At 61.4% G+C, this 15,418-nt stretch overlaps 1 protein-coding gene across 1 annotated transcript; it reads left to right on the plus strand.

Moving 5' to 3' along the window:
* The first annotated feature begins 8,301 nt into the window (after positions 1–8,301).
* LOC118244289 (scavenger receptor cysteine-rich type 1 protein M130-like) lies at positions 8,302–12,116 on the plus strand. Its single transcript, XM_050710862.1, is given in 13 exon segments — positions 8,302–8,353; positions 8,478–8,798; positions 8,871–9,185; positions 9,264–9,569; positions 9,670–9,990; positions 10,068–10,312; positions 10,314–10,383; positions 10,454–10,762; positions 10,865–11,209; positions 11,322–11,468; positions 11,547–11,642; positions 11,722–11,808; positions 11,953–12,116. Coding segments are annotated over 13 exon segments (2,778 nt in total).
* The last annotated feature ends 3,302 nt before the right edge of the window (positions 12,117–15,418 follow it).

Raw genomic sequence — 15,418 nt, forward strand, 5'->3', positions numbered from 1 at the left:
AATTGCTAGGGTCTTCTTTCTTACCCTTCTTGAAAATTGGGACAACATTTGCCAGCTTCCAGTCTACTGGGACCTCTCCAGATTCCCAAGATCATTGAAAAATAATTGAGAGAGGTCCCGCGATGACATCAGCCAGCTCTTTAAGCACCCTGGGATGGATCCCATCTGGACCCATGGACTTGTATGGGTCCAGGTGGAGCAGCAAATCCCGCACACATTCAGGGTCAGTAGGGAGTTTGTCATTCCCACCATGACGGTCCTCCCACTCAGGGCACCCAGGGTTCGGAAGCCCATCATCAGCATTGAAGACAGAGGTGAAGAAGGCATTAAACGTCTCTGCTTTGCCTATGTCATTGTCTGTGAGGAGACCTTCCACGTCAAGTAGCGGACCTATGTTTTCTTTGGTTCTCCTTTTTCTGTTAACATATCTAAAAAAAACTTTTTTATTTTCTCTCACAGACATGGCCAGCTTCAACTCTAGTTGGGCTTTGGCCCCGCGAATTTTCTCCCTACAAACACGAACAGCATCCCTGTATTCCTTCCTCGTCGCCTGACCCTCCTTCCAGCAGCCGTACACTTTCTTTTTCCGCCTAAGCTCCAGTAGAAGATCCCTGGTCAGCCAGGCCGGCCTTCTGCCCCGCCTGCCTGCCTTCCAATATTTTGGAATCGCCTGATCTTGTGCTTTTAGGAGGCAGTGCTTAAAGATTGACCAGCACTGATGGACGCCTATGCCTTCAAAAGCAACTTCCCAGGGGACCTTGCTGACTAGTTCCCTGAGCAGCCTGAAGTCTGCTTTCCCCATATCCAGGGCTGAAGTTTTGGTGGCATTTTTCCTTCTGTCACCATAAATTCTAAACTCAACCACTTCATGGTCACTATGACCGAGACGGCCGCCAATTGCCACGTCTCCCACAAGACCCTCTCTGTTTTCCAGTAACAGATCAAGGAGGGCACCTTTCCTAGTTGGCTCCCTTAGCACCTGCACCAAGAAGTTATCATCTAGGTGCTTTATGAACCTCTTGGACTTGCTCATGTCAGCCTTGTGGTGATCCCAGTTGACGTCTGGCAAGTTGAAATCTCCCATAAGGACAAGGGGAGTTGATCTTGAGGCATCTCTTAGTTCTGCAAGACATGTATGTATGCAGACATGTATGTATGCAGACATATAGCCAGTGATATAGCACCTGTCAGGCTGAAGTTAACACAAATGAAGATATAAGAGCATGTCATAAAAAGATTGATTTTTTTTTTACACTAGGCTTTCTGATATGCCTACGGGAGTATTGCCAAAGGAATTTTCCCAAAGGAAAACAACTGCCATTTCTCAAAAACTGAAGAAGAAGGAATATTAATTATGTTAATTAAACTGAAATACATTTTACATTTTCAAATATTTATATCTGAAGACAGTGGCAGAGAGGGCCGGGTCCTGCTGTGATGGTTTTACCCTGCTACGCAGCTGAGCTCCACCAAAACCGCTCTCTCACTCGCCCTCCTTGATGACAATAGGGGAGATAATATGATGGAAAGGGCTCAAGGGTTGAGTTAAAGACAGGGAGATTGCTCACCAGTTACGGCACGGGCAATACAGATCAGCGTAGAGAGATCAATATAATTTCTTTCCTATCATTAGCAGACTAGAAGAGTGAGGAACTAAAAGCGTGCTAAAAACACCTTCCCCCATCCACCCTCAACTACGTCCCCCCCCGAGCGGCGCAGGAGAACAGGCAATGGGGGCTGCGGTCAGTCCCTGATGCTTCGTCTCCACCACTCCTTCACGGTCACTCTCTGCCCCTGCTCCATGTGGGGTCCCTCCCACGGGATGCCGTCCTTCCCGAACTGAGCCTGCGGGGGCTGCCCACAGGCAGCGGCATTTCAAGAATTGCTCCCACATGGCTCCGTACCACGGGGTCCATCCGTCAGGAGCAAACTGCTCCAGCTCGGGTCCCCCCACGTGTGGCAGCTCCCCCCAGACCCTCTGCTCCTGCGTGGGCTCCTCTCCATGGGCTGCAGCTCCAGCCCGGACCCTGCTCCTGCAGGGGCTCTCCATGGGCCGCAGCCTCCTCCAGGCCACATCCACCTGCTCCACCGGGGGCTCCTCCACGGGCTGCAGCGTGGAGATCTGCTCCCTGTGGGACCCATGGGCTGCAGGGGGACAGCCTGCTCCACCAGGGGCCTCTCCACAGGCCGCAGGGGAACTGCTGCTGGATCGGGGAACGTCCTGGATAGGGGCCCCCAGCACAAGAAAGATGTGGACCTGTTGGAGCGAGTCCAGGGGAGGGCTGCAAAGGTGGTCAGAGGGCTGGAGCAGCTCTCCTATGAAGAAAGGCTGAGAGAGCTGGGGCTGTTCAGCCTGGAGAAGAGAAGGCTCCGGGGAGACTTCCTTGCGGCCCTTCAATACTTAAAGGAGTCTTATAAAAAGGATGGAGGAGGACTCTTTACTCAGCTAGGCAATGCCAGGAACCAGTGGGAATGGCTTTAAACTAAAAGAGGATAGATTTAGATTAGACATTAGAAGGAACTTCTTCCCTGTGCGGGTAGTGAGGCAAATGTAGTAAGCTAGTGGGTGGCATCCCTGCCTATGGCAGAGGGTTGGAGTTAGATGATCACAGAATCACAGAATTGCAGGGAGTGATGCCAGAGCAGTGCCAGAGTGAGTGCCGCAGGGGTGGATGGCTCCATGTGACGTCACACGCGAGGCAGCGTGATGTCACCGAGCAGGCAGTGTGACGTCACCGCTCGAGGCAGTGTGACTGCGCAGCCCTCCCCGTTTATGTCCGGGAGCCGGCAGAGCCCGGCCCAGCTTGGCTCGTGCCTGCACTCCTGCCCAGCGTGTCTGCGAGGCTTGGAGGGCTGAGCGAGGATTCGGTCGGGCCGTGCTGTGGGGCCGCCGGCAGCTGCTCTGGGTGCCCGTCCCCACAACATTCGCCTGTGTTTCCCCTGCCCTGTGCGCTCGCAGCAGCGCAGGTGAGCTGTGCAGGGACGCGTCCCCCTGGGGGGGCATGGGGAGGGCGCTGGTGCTCAGGGAGCTGCCAGGGCCACAGCCACAGCCAGGCTCCATGCCAGCAGGGAGCACGGGATGGCACAGCCACGGGGCCCAAGGGTTTCCTGCTGGGGGACCGGGACATCGCTGCTGCCCACCCTGGGAGCGCCAGTGACAGTGGCCTCACTCTCTTGCAGTTGGTGGCATCTTTGCAGTGCCCTGCCGCCATGGACGGGTCGTTGGGCTTGGTCTGCTCACTCTGTCGTCACGACCAGCATGACGTGGCCTACCTGATGCCCTGCCTCCACCAGCTTTGCTTGGGCTGTGCACTGTGGTGGGCCAAGGAGAAGCCGAGTTGCCCCCTGTACGGGGGCAGGCTCCAGTCCATCAAGTACTCGGTGCGGTCGGCTGACGACTACCTGGAGTGTCCCGTCCAAGAGCCGGCAGAGCAGCCCTTTGTGGCACGGCTCGTCACCGTCACTGCAGAGGTGTACAGAACCGAGGTGTGCTGGCAGCGGGACCGCCGGGATGCCCGTGCTGCCGGGGGGCAGGAGGAGAGCCCCGCGGCCACCCCTGTCACTGCAAGAGGAAGACCAACAGGAAGGGCCGGGACAGGCAGCAGCAACAGGGCCGTCTTCCCTTGGAAGCAGGCCCAGCCCCTACGCCCCTGGCCGGGGTAGGGACCACTCACTTGGGGGGCCCTGGCACCCCCCAAAGAGGAGGGCCTGCAGCAGCCCCCAGGACTCTCCCCAGCCCCACAAGAGACCGCCCCAACAGCAGAACTAGGCAGGCACCCCACAGAAGCACCAGCCATGGCTGCAAGGAACAACGGGGAGGCTCTCGGTCCTTGGCCTAGGCTGCCATAAAATAAAGATATCTAAAACAAGATGCGTGCCTTTCTTTCCTGGACGGCTTTTTGTCTTCCTCCCCTTGTAGCTGACATCACCCCAAGAGCCCCAGCTGCCACTTCTGCTCCCTCCAGAGCTATGGCACGGTGCCTGGAGCATCCTTGCTGCTGCTTGTGGCCCCACCAACACCACCCCAGCAGCCCTTCCCTTGGGGTCAGCTGGTGGCAGCTTTGGCTGTTGGTTGGGGTGGCATCCCTGCCTATGGCAGGGGGTTGGAGCTCGATGATCTTTAACATCACCTCCAACCCAAGCCACTCTTTGATTCACCCCAGCACCCAGAGCAGAGCTCACACACAGTCGGGGCCCAGAGGCGAGGGCACTGTGGGCTGGGAGCAGCAAAGGGGCCGTCTCTTACCCCATCTGCAAGGGCCCTGATGGCCCCGCTCTGCTTCATCGTGTCCCTGCAGCTGGCTGCCTGTGTGCCTGTGCTGCACATGGGCTCTTCTCTTGTGTTCATGGAGAGAGAGTGAGAGCGAGCACAAGAGAGCTCTCAGACCCCTCCTGTGTCTGCAGGAGCAGAGCACAACAGCGAAGGCAGATCCTGCGCGCCTCCTGCGTGCACAGGGAGGTCTTTGGGACTGCCGAGAACGGCCCGACAGGAGGCCGGGAAGGAGCCCCCTGCACGGGCTGGCAGCTTGTAGCATTCATGAGCTGCTGCCTTGAGGATGGTTGCTCTGCTGCTGCTGGAGCATTGCAGGCTTCTGCAGAGGAGTCAGTAAGAGAAAACAGGAGTCCCTGCCCCAGCGACCGCAGGTACAAGCTACATCAAATAGCTGCAGTTAATCTGTTTAAGCACTGAATTCACTCTGGGGACGCACACTGCCTATCAGATCATATGCCCTAATTTGGAAAGCAGCCTTCGAAAATGCTCTTCACAGCTCTGCTTTTCTCATTGGTGCACTGCGAGTAGTTTCTGAAAGCAAAACCTGTCCCAGCAAAATAGGCAACAGCATTCGCCTGTCCTTGTCCTTCCTGGACCAGACAGCAACCTGCTAAACCTCAGGATACGTGGTGGTTAAGAAGCTAGTAGTGAGCTGTTTCTTTATGGGTTTTGCTTGTTCCTTTCCTCAGATGGTGGTTGTGATTGGTAATTCCCAGCACAGCTGCTTGAGTTGGCGCAGGTTGCTGTCGTTTAACCCAGCAGGCAGCTGAGTACCACAGAGCCACCCTCCCCTGCCCAAGTGGGAAGGGGAAGAGAACTCAGAAAAAAAAAGAAAAGAAGGTTAAACTCATGGGTTACTGTCATGAGACAGTTAAATAGGACAGGAAGTGAAGGGAAAATAATAATGATGATAACGAGAAATAAATACATATATAGACTTGAAACAAGTGGTACACATTGCAATTGCTCACCATGCTCTGACCGATGCCCAGCCTGTCCCTAGGCAGCAGTCCCCCCAGGCCAACCCTCTCCATTTTTATTGTTCAGCATGATGCCACATAGGATGCAGTGTCCCTTTGGCCAGTTTGGCTCACCCGATGTGTTTGGGAGAAGAGCCGGACCCCCACCTCCCTACAAAGTCCTTTAAGGTATTTCAAGAGCATGATAAGGTCACCCCTGAGCCTCCTTTTATCCAGGCTAAATTATCCCACTCAGCCGCTTCTCATGAAAACTTGTTCTCTAGACACTTCAACAGCTTCGCTGCCCTTCTCTGGACGTGCTCCAACACCTGCCTGTCCTTCTTGTAGTGAGGGGCACAAAACTGAACACAGTTTTTGAGTTCCAGCCCCTCCATGGCCGAATAGAGGGGGACGATCACTTCCCTTTTTTTTTTCTTTTTTTTTTCTTTTTTTTTCTTTTTTTCTTTTTTTTCTTTTTTTTTCTTTTTTTTTTCTTTTTTCCCTGAGCTCAAGCCCCAGCTCTCTGTTCAGTCAGGCCCATCCTATTCCCTGCAGGCTCATCTTTCGGCACATGGGGAGAGCCTGCTCCTGCGCCTTTAGGACTCCCTTCTCAAAGAGTGTCCAGCCTTCCTGGACTCCTTTCCCTTCAGGACTGCCTCCCAAGGGACTCCGCCAACCAGTCTCCGGAGCAGGCCGAAGTCTGCCCTCCTGAAGTCCAAGGTGGCAGTTCTGCTAACCCCCTCTCCTTACTTGCCCCAGAATCAAAAATTCTGAATTCCTGATCACTAGGGCCAAGATAGCCTCCAGCCTTCACACCTCCCACAAGCCCTCCGCTGTTGACAAGGAAGAGGCCCAGCAGGGCGCCTTCCCTACTTGGCTCCCTCTGCAGCTGCATCAGGAAGTTCTCTTCCATGCACTCCAGGAAGCTCCCTGACTGCTTCCTGCCCGCTGTCTTATATTTCCAGCAGATGCCTGCTAAGTCCAAGTCCCCCCAGAGATCAAGGTCTAGCTCTCGGGAGTCTTCTCCCACCTGCTGAGAGAATATTTCACCGTCCCCTTCGTCCTGGTTGGGCAGTGTGTAACAGCTGGGGGCTCCAGCAGCGGCCTCCCAGAACCGAGCAGAGGGAAGGAGCACCTCTGTGGAGCTGCTGGCACCCCTGTGCCTGAGGCAGCCAAGAATGCCGGTAGCAGCAAGGGCACGCAGCTGCCCTGTGCCCCGCTCAGTGTCCACCAGGAGCCCTGGTCCCTTCCTGCCGAGCTGCTTTCCAGCTGGGTGCCCGCAGCAGGTCCCGGTGCTGGGGCTGCTCTTCCCCAGGGGCAGGGCTCCTGCTGAGGGTGCGCTCTCGCTGTCGTCCAGGCCCTGTGGGAAGATGCCCAAGAGGAGCGCAGCCCGTGCTGGGCCCCGGGCTCCTCCACTCGGCCAGAGCCGAGCCTCCCCATCACAGCAGTTGGTGGGCTACCCCTCTGCAGGCCCAGCTGCAGGAAGGTCGTGGGCAGAGCTCTGCGGCCGCCTGCGGTGTGCAGGGGAAGGGAGCAGCAGGGGCAAGGGCGGGCAGGCAGAAGAGGGCACGAAAGGGCCAGTGGTGTGTGGAGCGGGGCCGGGCAGCGCTGCTCGGGCCGAGGCCTGCGCCTGCTCGCCGCAGCCTGTCCTATCTTCCTGCCCTGCCTGCCCACTGGAGCTGGAGCTTCCCGGGGCAGAAGGCGAGAGAGGGAAGAGCTGGGGGGGAGAGCAGCACTGCTCTGGCACCCCGAGGACGTCCCCTGGGCCTGGTCCCCAGGCTGGGGTGGCCGCTTCCCACTCTGCTCCTGGGGCTGACCTCCCCACCAGGGGGTTTGGGGCTGGGCGCCCAGCTTGCCAGCATGGCAAGGTCCTGTGGGCTGAAGCCCAGCCTGGGGCTTTCTGAGCAGCCCGGAGCCACAGCCCCTTGGCAGAGCCCGGCCCTGCAGCCGTGGACCCAGGAGGCCCCAGTCCCCAGCGAGCCGTGGCCGCCACGCGCTCCTCCTGCAGCGGGGCTGTGCCAGAAGGGCAATGCCCTGTGTCCCGGCCCTGCGTACTGGCAGGCTTTGCTTTTGAGAGGCGCCTGCGCATCCGGCACACACTTCCTCCTGCCCCAGCACCGGGCTGCACACAGGGACAGGGGCAGGGAGGGCTGAGCCCATGCTCCTGGCCCCTTCTACAGCTGGGGGCTTCTGTGCTGGCCCCCCAGCAGCTGGACCCCCTCGCACCAAGCTGCGCTCTGTGGCTGTCCCTGTGCCTGCTGCTAGGGTCAGGCTGCCTCCTCCTCCTCCTCCTCCTCCTCCTACTTTGGGGCTCCTTTTTTTCTGACCCCAGTGAAAGTAGCACATGGACTGTTTGTTATCAATGCTGAAGCTCAGTCCCCAAGAAGCCGTGCAGGTCCCTAGGGCTCATCCTCGGCTCCGAGCCCCGTTGGTAGCATCCCTGCTGCTGCACAAAGCCACAATGCTATTGCCAGCAGCACAGGTGGCCCAGCAGCTGCGTGCGGTCGATGCCGACACCAGGTCCCTAAGTAGGGGAAACAGTCCCCCTTGTGCCCTGTGCAACCATCCGCTGCAAAGGACTGGAGATGTCCCTCTGGGCCAGCACAGGGACCATATTCTCCCCGGGGACCCCCAGGCTTGTTCCAGGTGGGTCAAGGCCCCCCAACTGCCCTACTAAGGCTGAGTACTGGGCTGCTGAGGGAGGCCATGTTCTGAGGGAGGACCCCATTCTCGGGATATTCCTGTCCCCGCGGGGACCTCCTATCCTTTGGCACAGCCCCAACCCCAGCTCAGGGGGACATGGGTGCCAGGCAGGCTGGCTCCCCTTGGGGATATTTGGGTGCTGAGCCCCAGTGGGGAGGCGGGGGGGTGCATGACGCCAGAAGCGGAGCCGAGTCTCATATTTGGGCACGGAGCAGGTTATTGGAGGCTGGGCCCCGGCAGGCAGCAGATAACCCTCCTGATAGCGGCTCACAAGGTGCCTCCGCCGCCCCCATTGGCTCCTGCCAGCGGGGGCTGCCTATATATTCCCCTCCCCGCTGCGGGGCTGCATCTGGCACTGGGGGCAGGATGGTGCCTGCCAGGGCACTGGGGCTGCTCCTCTGCGTGCAGCTCTGCGGGGGTGAGTGGTGGGGCTGGCCGTGGGGCAGGGGCTGGCCGTGGGGCAGTGGGCAAGCGGTGGGGCAGGGAGCAGCCGTGGGGCAGGCACCCCCCGGGCTCAGCAAGGTCCCTGGGGTTGCCCGCAGGCAGCGGGGAGCTGCGGCTGGTGGATGGCGGCGGGCGCTGCGCCGGCCGGGTGGAGGTGAAGCACGAGGGCGAGTGGGGCTCCGTCTGCAGCTACGACTTCGATTGGGACCACCGGGGCGCTGGCATAGTCTGCCGGCAGCTGGGCTGCGGCGCAGTGGCCCGGGCATCCCCGCACGCCCCGTTTGGGCAGGGCAAGGGACGCATCTGGCTTCACCCCTTCTTCTGCAACGGTACTGAAACTAACCTTCATGACTGCTTCCACTTTGGCTGGGGCCAGCCATTCTGTGACCACAAGTGGGACGTGGGCGTGACCTGCACAGGTGAGGCGGGGTGGTGCTGGGGATGCCGTGCCGGGACCCCCAGGACTGGACTGAGGTTGGTCCCTGGTGCAGAGGCTGTGGAGCTGCGGCTGGCGGCTGGCAGGGGACCCTGTGAGGGGAGAGTGGAGGTGAAGCTGCGGGGACGCTGGGGCATGGTATCAGACAACGAGTGGGACATGGAGGACGCCGAGGTGGTGTGCCAGCAGATGGGCTGCGGCTCGGCTCTTGGTGCCTACCCCAGCTCCCTCTTTGGCCAAGCTGATGGTCCCATCAGCTTAGCCTTTATCAACTGTAAGGGGGATGAGAAGGCCCTCTGGGACTGTCATATTCTGGGCTGGGGACCCTACAATGCCCCTCATGTCTATGACACTGCTGTAGTCTGCCAAGGTGAGAGCTGGGGACATGCTGGTGCTGCAGGGAGCCCCATCGTCCGCATCCCCCTCAGGAGCCCTCCTCTCCCGGCAGGGTTCTCCCGTCTGGCTGGAGGGGACGGCGCCTGCTCGGGGCGGCTGGAGGTGCGGCAGGGCCAGGCCTGGGCCACCGTCTGCCACGGCCACGTGGACCTCAAGGCCGCCCAGGTGGTCTGCAGGGAGCTGGGCTGCGGCACTGGCAGTGGCCGTCCCCAGAGTGCCGGCCATTTTGGGGCAGCAACGGGGCCGCTCTGGGACGGCGCCTTTGAGTGCAACGGCAGCGAGCCACTCCTCGCCAACTGCGCCCGGAGGCCAACCCACGGCCAGTCCTGTGCTGGCCCCGCTTCTATCGTCTGCTCACGTAAGTGCTGGGGCTGGGGGGCTGGGGTGGACCCTTGCAGAGTGGGGTGCCCAGTGGGTCCCTGCTGTGCTGCTCCCCCAGCGCCCTCTCTCCGCCACAGCCTACACCGGTTTCCGTTTGGCGGATGGCGGCTCGGGCTGCGTCGGGCGGGTGGAGGTGGAGGAGCAGGGGACATGGGGACCCCTGTGTGCCACCGCCTGGACCCTGCCTGATGCCCACGTCCTGTGCCGCCACCTGGGCTGCGGCCCCGCTGCCTCCCTGCCCCCAGGAGGCCATTTTGGGACGGGCACGGCGACGGGGCCGCTGCAGCGCAATGCCCTGAGCTGCAGCGGGAGGGAGCGGCACCCGGGCGAGTGTCCCGTGGTGGTGCTGGGGGAGCCCGCCTGCCCCCCTGGCCATGCCGCCGCCGTCAACTGCTCAGGTGGGTGCAGGGGACGCAGGGACCCGTGGCAGGCGGGGAGCAGTGCCCGTCCCCACGGCATGGCCGGGCTCTTGCAGGCGCCGCTGAGCCCCTGCGGCTGCTGGACGGGGAGAGCCGGTGCGACGGGCGGCTGGAGGTGGCCACAAGCCCCGGGGACTGGGCCCGTGTGACTGCGGGGCTGTGGGACGACCGAGCTGCCTCCGTGGCTTGCCGGCAGCTGGGCTGCGGTGTGCCAGAGAAGGTCTACGCTGTGCCGGCCGCCAGCTTGGGCCCTGTGGAGCTGCAGGAGCTGCGGTGTGCTGGCACCGAGGAGCGCCTGGCAGCAGTGCAACGCCTCGGGGCCTGCCGCAGCGCCCAGCCACAGCCCCACAGAGGCGGCCGTTGCCTGCTCAGGTGAGTGCGCCGGGAAGGGCCGCGGGTGCCCAGCGGGTGCCCCCAGCCCCATCCTGGCCCTCCCGTGCAGGCAGCCGGCGGCTGAGGCTGGCGGGCGGCCCCGGGCGCTGCGCCGGCAGGGTGGAGGTGTACACCGAGGGCACCTGGGGCACCGTCTGCCAGGACGCCTGGGGCCTGCCAGATGCCGACGTCGTGTGCCGCCAGCTGGGGTGCGGACGGGCCCTGGAGGCGCCCGGCTCTGAGCGCTTCGGGCCCGGCGTGGGGACGCTGTGGCCGGGTGCCGGGGGCTGCTCGGGGACGGAGGCGGCTCTCTGGGACTGCCCAGCCCCAGCACGGCGTGGCTGCCGCCGGGGCGGTGGTGCCGGTGCCGTGTGCTCAGGTGAGCACTGTGATCCCTGAGCTGGGGAGCAGTCCCCACTGCCCGTGGGGTGCGCGCTGCCCCGCGAGGTGCCGTGACCCCAGCTGTCCCCTGTTGTTGCAGGGCTGCTGCGTCTGGCGGGGGGCAGCAGCAGCTGCAGCGGGCACCTGGAGGTGCTGCGCGAGGGGACGTGGGGCCGCGTGTGCGCCAACGACACCAGCCCCGCCACAGCTGCCGTTGTCTGCCGCCAGCTGGGCTGTGGCACCGGGGGGAGGCTGGAGGCCGTCCCCGCACAGGGCTCTGTCCCCGCCTGGCTGGGCTGGGTGCAGTGCCAGGAGGGGGCCCCCTCGCTCTGGCGCTGCCCCTCGGCGCCCTGGCACCTGCAGTCCTGCGGCCCTGCTGGGGTCACCCACATCGCCTGTGACGAGGACACCGAGGGCACGAGCGGGGCCACCACAACTGCAGGTAGCAGCTGCCGGCACGGGGATGCTTGCACAGGTGGCTCTGCCCGTGCCCACTGCCCCCTGCCCCTGCTGCCGTGTGGATCCCGGCCTCACACTGCCCCTCGCCATCCCTGCAGGTGTCACCAGCAGCGTTGCCCCACTGACAGCAGTGTCGGGGAGCGTGCCGGTGCCCACGGTCCTGTGCGTGCTCCTGGGGACGTTGCTGGGCCTGGCCCTGGCAGCCCTGGCTGTGCAGGCACACCGCACACGGGTGCAACGCCGAGGTGGGCACCGCTTTGGGAGTCTCCATGGGGCTGTGGGGAACAGTGGATCATGCCGTTGCAACGTGTACTTCCTTACAGACCCCGTCAAAGCCACGGACGCCGGCTCCGAGGCCGTGTATGAGGAGCTGGATTACAGCCTGATGCCCGAGTACCAGGAGGTGCCCAGCCACACAGGTGGGAGCACGGTCGTCCCTGGGGCCTGGGGCTGTCGAAGCCCCTGGCCGAGCACTCAGTGCCCCATTCTGCACCGCAGGCTCCCTATCCAAGGGCTCAGGGATGAAGCTGCAAGACGAGAACTGGGATAGCAACAAGGAAGAGAGCAACCCGAGGGAGGTCCCAGGTAGGGGAAGGGGCACTCAGCAGGGACTGGAATGCACAGGGGACCGAGGAGAGGGGCCATGGCCGAGCAGTGGTGCTGGGGAGCTGAGGGGACGTGGCCCTTGCGGCTGCGTCCTCAGCCCCTGTCCCTCCATGCCTGGCGCAGCCCCCCCGACCCAGCCCGGGCACAGCCCCCTGGATGGCTACGACGATGCTGCGGCTGTGCCAGAGGAGCTCCTGGCTCCCCACAGCGGTGACGCCCCGGCGCAGCCCCATGGGGACACGGCCTATGATGACGTTGACATCAGCACCCTGGGGACAGCACCGTAAGGAGACCCTGGGGACACAGCTGCAAGAGGGGGCTCCGGCCCCAGGGAGGGGTGGCTGTGCCCATGGGGGGGCAGCCGTCCCTGCCCAGCCCTCAGCACGCTGCAGAAACGGCTCCATCGGCCCACCCGCACCCATTGCCCAAGGTCACGCCAGGGTCCTTGTGAAGTTTTTCAGCATGGCCTTTCCCTGCACAGCGCTCTTTCCGATTAAAGCCCCCAAGTGCTTGGAACCTCGCTCCCAGCACCGGTGCCTCTCTCTCTCCTGGGTCCATCGTCCGTTCCTCGGGGCCAGGGGGCAGAGCTGGGCCCGCAGGAACGTCCCCATGGCTCTGGGCATGCAGGAAGGATGGGGAAGAGCCCAGGGCCTGGCCCCGGGGCCTTCCTTTGCCCCCAGAGCTGCACGCTCTCCCCGACAGGAGAACAGGCCAAGGGAAGGGCACGGCGCTTCCCAGGGACACTTCCCCTGCCCCAGCACCCCCAGCGCCACATGCCCGGGGCACGGCAAGGGGATCGCGTGCACCCTCAGCAAGCCGGCAGAGGACACCAAGGTGGGCAGGAGTGTTGATGTGCCTGAGGGCAGGAAGGCTCTGCAGAGGGACCTGGATAGGCTGGACCGATGGGCCTAGGCCAACTGTACGAGGTTCAACAAGGCCAATGCCACGTCCTGCACTTGGGGCACAACAACCCCATGCAAGGCTGCAGGCTGGGGGCAGAGTGGCTGGAAAGCTGCCCGGCGGGAAGGGAGCTGGGGGGATTGGTGGGCAGGCGGCTGAACAGGAGCCAGCGGTGTGCTGACGTGGCCAAGAGGGCCAACAGCCTCCTGGCTAGTATCAGAAATAGCATGGCCAGCGGGGTGAGGGAAATGATTGTCCCCCTGTACTCAGCCCTGTTGAGACTACACTTTGAGTACTGTATTAAACTCTAGAGCCCCCACTACAAGAAGGACATGGACCTATTAGAACAGAATTTTCTTATTAGTGCACTGCGAGTAGTTTCTGAAAGCAAAACCTGTCCCAGCAAAATAGGCAACAGCATTCACCTGTCCTTGTCCTTCCTGGACCAGACAGCAACCTGCTAAACCTCAGGATACGTGGTGGTTAAGAAGCTAGTAGTGAGCTGTTTCTTTATGGGTTTTGCTTCTTCCTTTCCTCAGATGATGGTTGTGATTGGTAATTTCCAGCACAGCTGCTTGAGTTGGCGCAGGTTGCTGTCGTTTAACCCAGCAGGCAGCTGAGTGCCACAGAGCCCTTCACTGGCTCCCCTCCCCTGCCCAAGTGGGAAGGGGAAGAGAACTCGGAAAAAAAAAAAAAAAGGTTAAACTCATGGGTTACTGTCATGAGACAGTCAAGTAGAACAGAAAGTGAAGGGAAAATAATAATGATGATAGCAGTAAATAAATAAGTATATAGATTTGAAACAAGTGGTGCACAGTGCAATTGCTCACCATGCTCTGACCGATGCCCAGCCTGTCCCTAGGCAGCAGTCCCCCCCAGCCAACCCCCTCCGTTTTTATTGTTCAGGTTGATGCCATATAGGATGCAGCGTCCCTTTGGCCAGTTTGGCTCACCCGATGTGTTTGGGAGAAGAGCCGGACCCCCACCTCCCTACAACGTCCTTTAAGGTATTTCAAGAGCATGATAAGGTCACCCTGAGCCTCCTTTTATCCAGGCCTTTTTCAGCGGCTCTCAGACGCTTCTCATAAAACTTGTTCTCTAGACACTTCAACAGCTTCGCTGCCCTTCTTTGGACACGCTCCAGCACCTGCCTGTCCTTGTAGTGAGGGGCACAAAACTGGACACAGTTTTCGAGTTCCAGCCTCTCCGGGGCTGAGTAGAAGGCAACAATCACTTCCCTTGCTCTCTTGGCCATACCAGTTCTGATACAAGCCAATATGCTGTTGGCCCTCTCACTTTGGAGATGCCACAGCACTGCCTGGAGCCGAGTTGTTTCTGAGGATCTCCCGTCAGCTTGGAGGAGCACGAGTTTGTCACTGCCTGGATTTGATCCTCCACCATTTGCCACAAGTGGCAAAACACTGAGGTTCTTCTTGCTGCTGTGCAGCACTCAGCGCATTCTTGCCAGTGGGCGCAAAGCTAAGCATGGCTACAATGACACTACGCTGCGCGCCGTTGTTTCTACTGGTCCCCACATCCAAGGAGGCTGCAGTTCCCTCGCAAACAAAGGAGAGGGAAGGCTTTTGGCCGTGAGCCTGGCCGAGGCCCCGGCAGGCTGTAGCTCCATCCCACGCAACACAGGAGTGCCTCAGCCCCCTGCACCAGGGAGCTGAGGAGAGGTCTTTTTGGCTCAGCCTCTCCGTGCCCATCAGGAGGCCCCAGGGCTGGGCTCCCCGGTGGTGCGCGGCGTGCCCCCTGGGCCCGCTGGTGCCGCTGGGTGCCCCCGTCCTGCTGCTGGGCCAGGCCCGGGCAAAGCACCTGCCTGCTGATTGGATGCTCACGGGGTACCCGGCTGTGGCCCCTCCGTGCCGGCTGGCCGTGCCCTGGGCGGGTGGTGCTGGGGGTGCTGGGGCAGGGGAAGCGTCCCTGTGACGTGACGTGCCCTTCCCTCTGCCTGTTCATGCAGCCTAAACCACACGAAGTTTAACAAGAGCAAGTGCTGGGTCCTGCACCTGGGACGGGGCAACCCTGGCTGTATGTACAGACTGGAGGACAAGACGCTGGAGAGCAGCCCCGCAGAGAGGGATCTGGGGGTTGTGGTTGACAGCAAGTTGAATATGAGCCAGCAGTGTGCCCTGGCAGCCAGGAAGGCCAGCCATATCCTGGGGTGCATCAAGCACGGCATTGCTAGTCGGTTGAGGGATGTGATTGTCCTGCTCTGCTCTGCACTGTGCGGCCTCACCTTGAGTTGAGGTGTGGCCTCAACAGGGCTGAGTACAGGGGGACAATCATTTCCCTCGCCCTGCTGGCCACGCTATTTCTGATACTAGCCAGGAGGCTGTTGGCCCTCTTGGCCACGTCAGCACACCGCTGGCTCCTGTTCAGCCGCCTGCCCACCAATCCCCCCCGGCTCCCTTCCCGCCGGGCAGCTTTCCAGCCACTCTGCCCCCAGCCTGCAGCCTTGCATGGGGTTGTTGTGCCCCAAGTGCAGGACGTGGCATTGGCCTTGTTGAACCTCGTACAGTTGGCCTAGGCCCATCGGTCCAGCCTATCCAGGTCCCTCTGCAGAGCCTTCCTGCCCTCAGGCACATCAACACTCCTGCCCACCTTGGTGACCGCTGCTGGCTTGCTGAGGGTGCACGCGATCCCCTTGCCGTTCCCCGGGCGTGTGGCGCTGGGGGTGCTGGGG

Source organism: Cygnus atratus, chromosome 5 (genome assembly GCF_013377495.2).
Source record: "Cygnus atratus isolate AKBS03 ecotype Queensland, Australia chromosome 5, CAtr_DNAZoo_HiC_assembly, whole genome shotgun sequence".
In the NCBI taxonomy this organism is placed as follows: domain Eukaryota; kingdom Metazoa; phylum Chordata; class Aves; order Anseriformes; family Anatidae; genus Cygnus; species Cygnus atratus.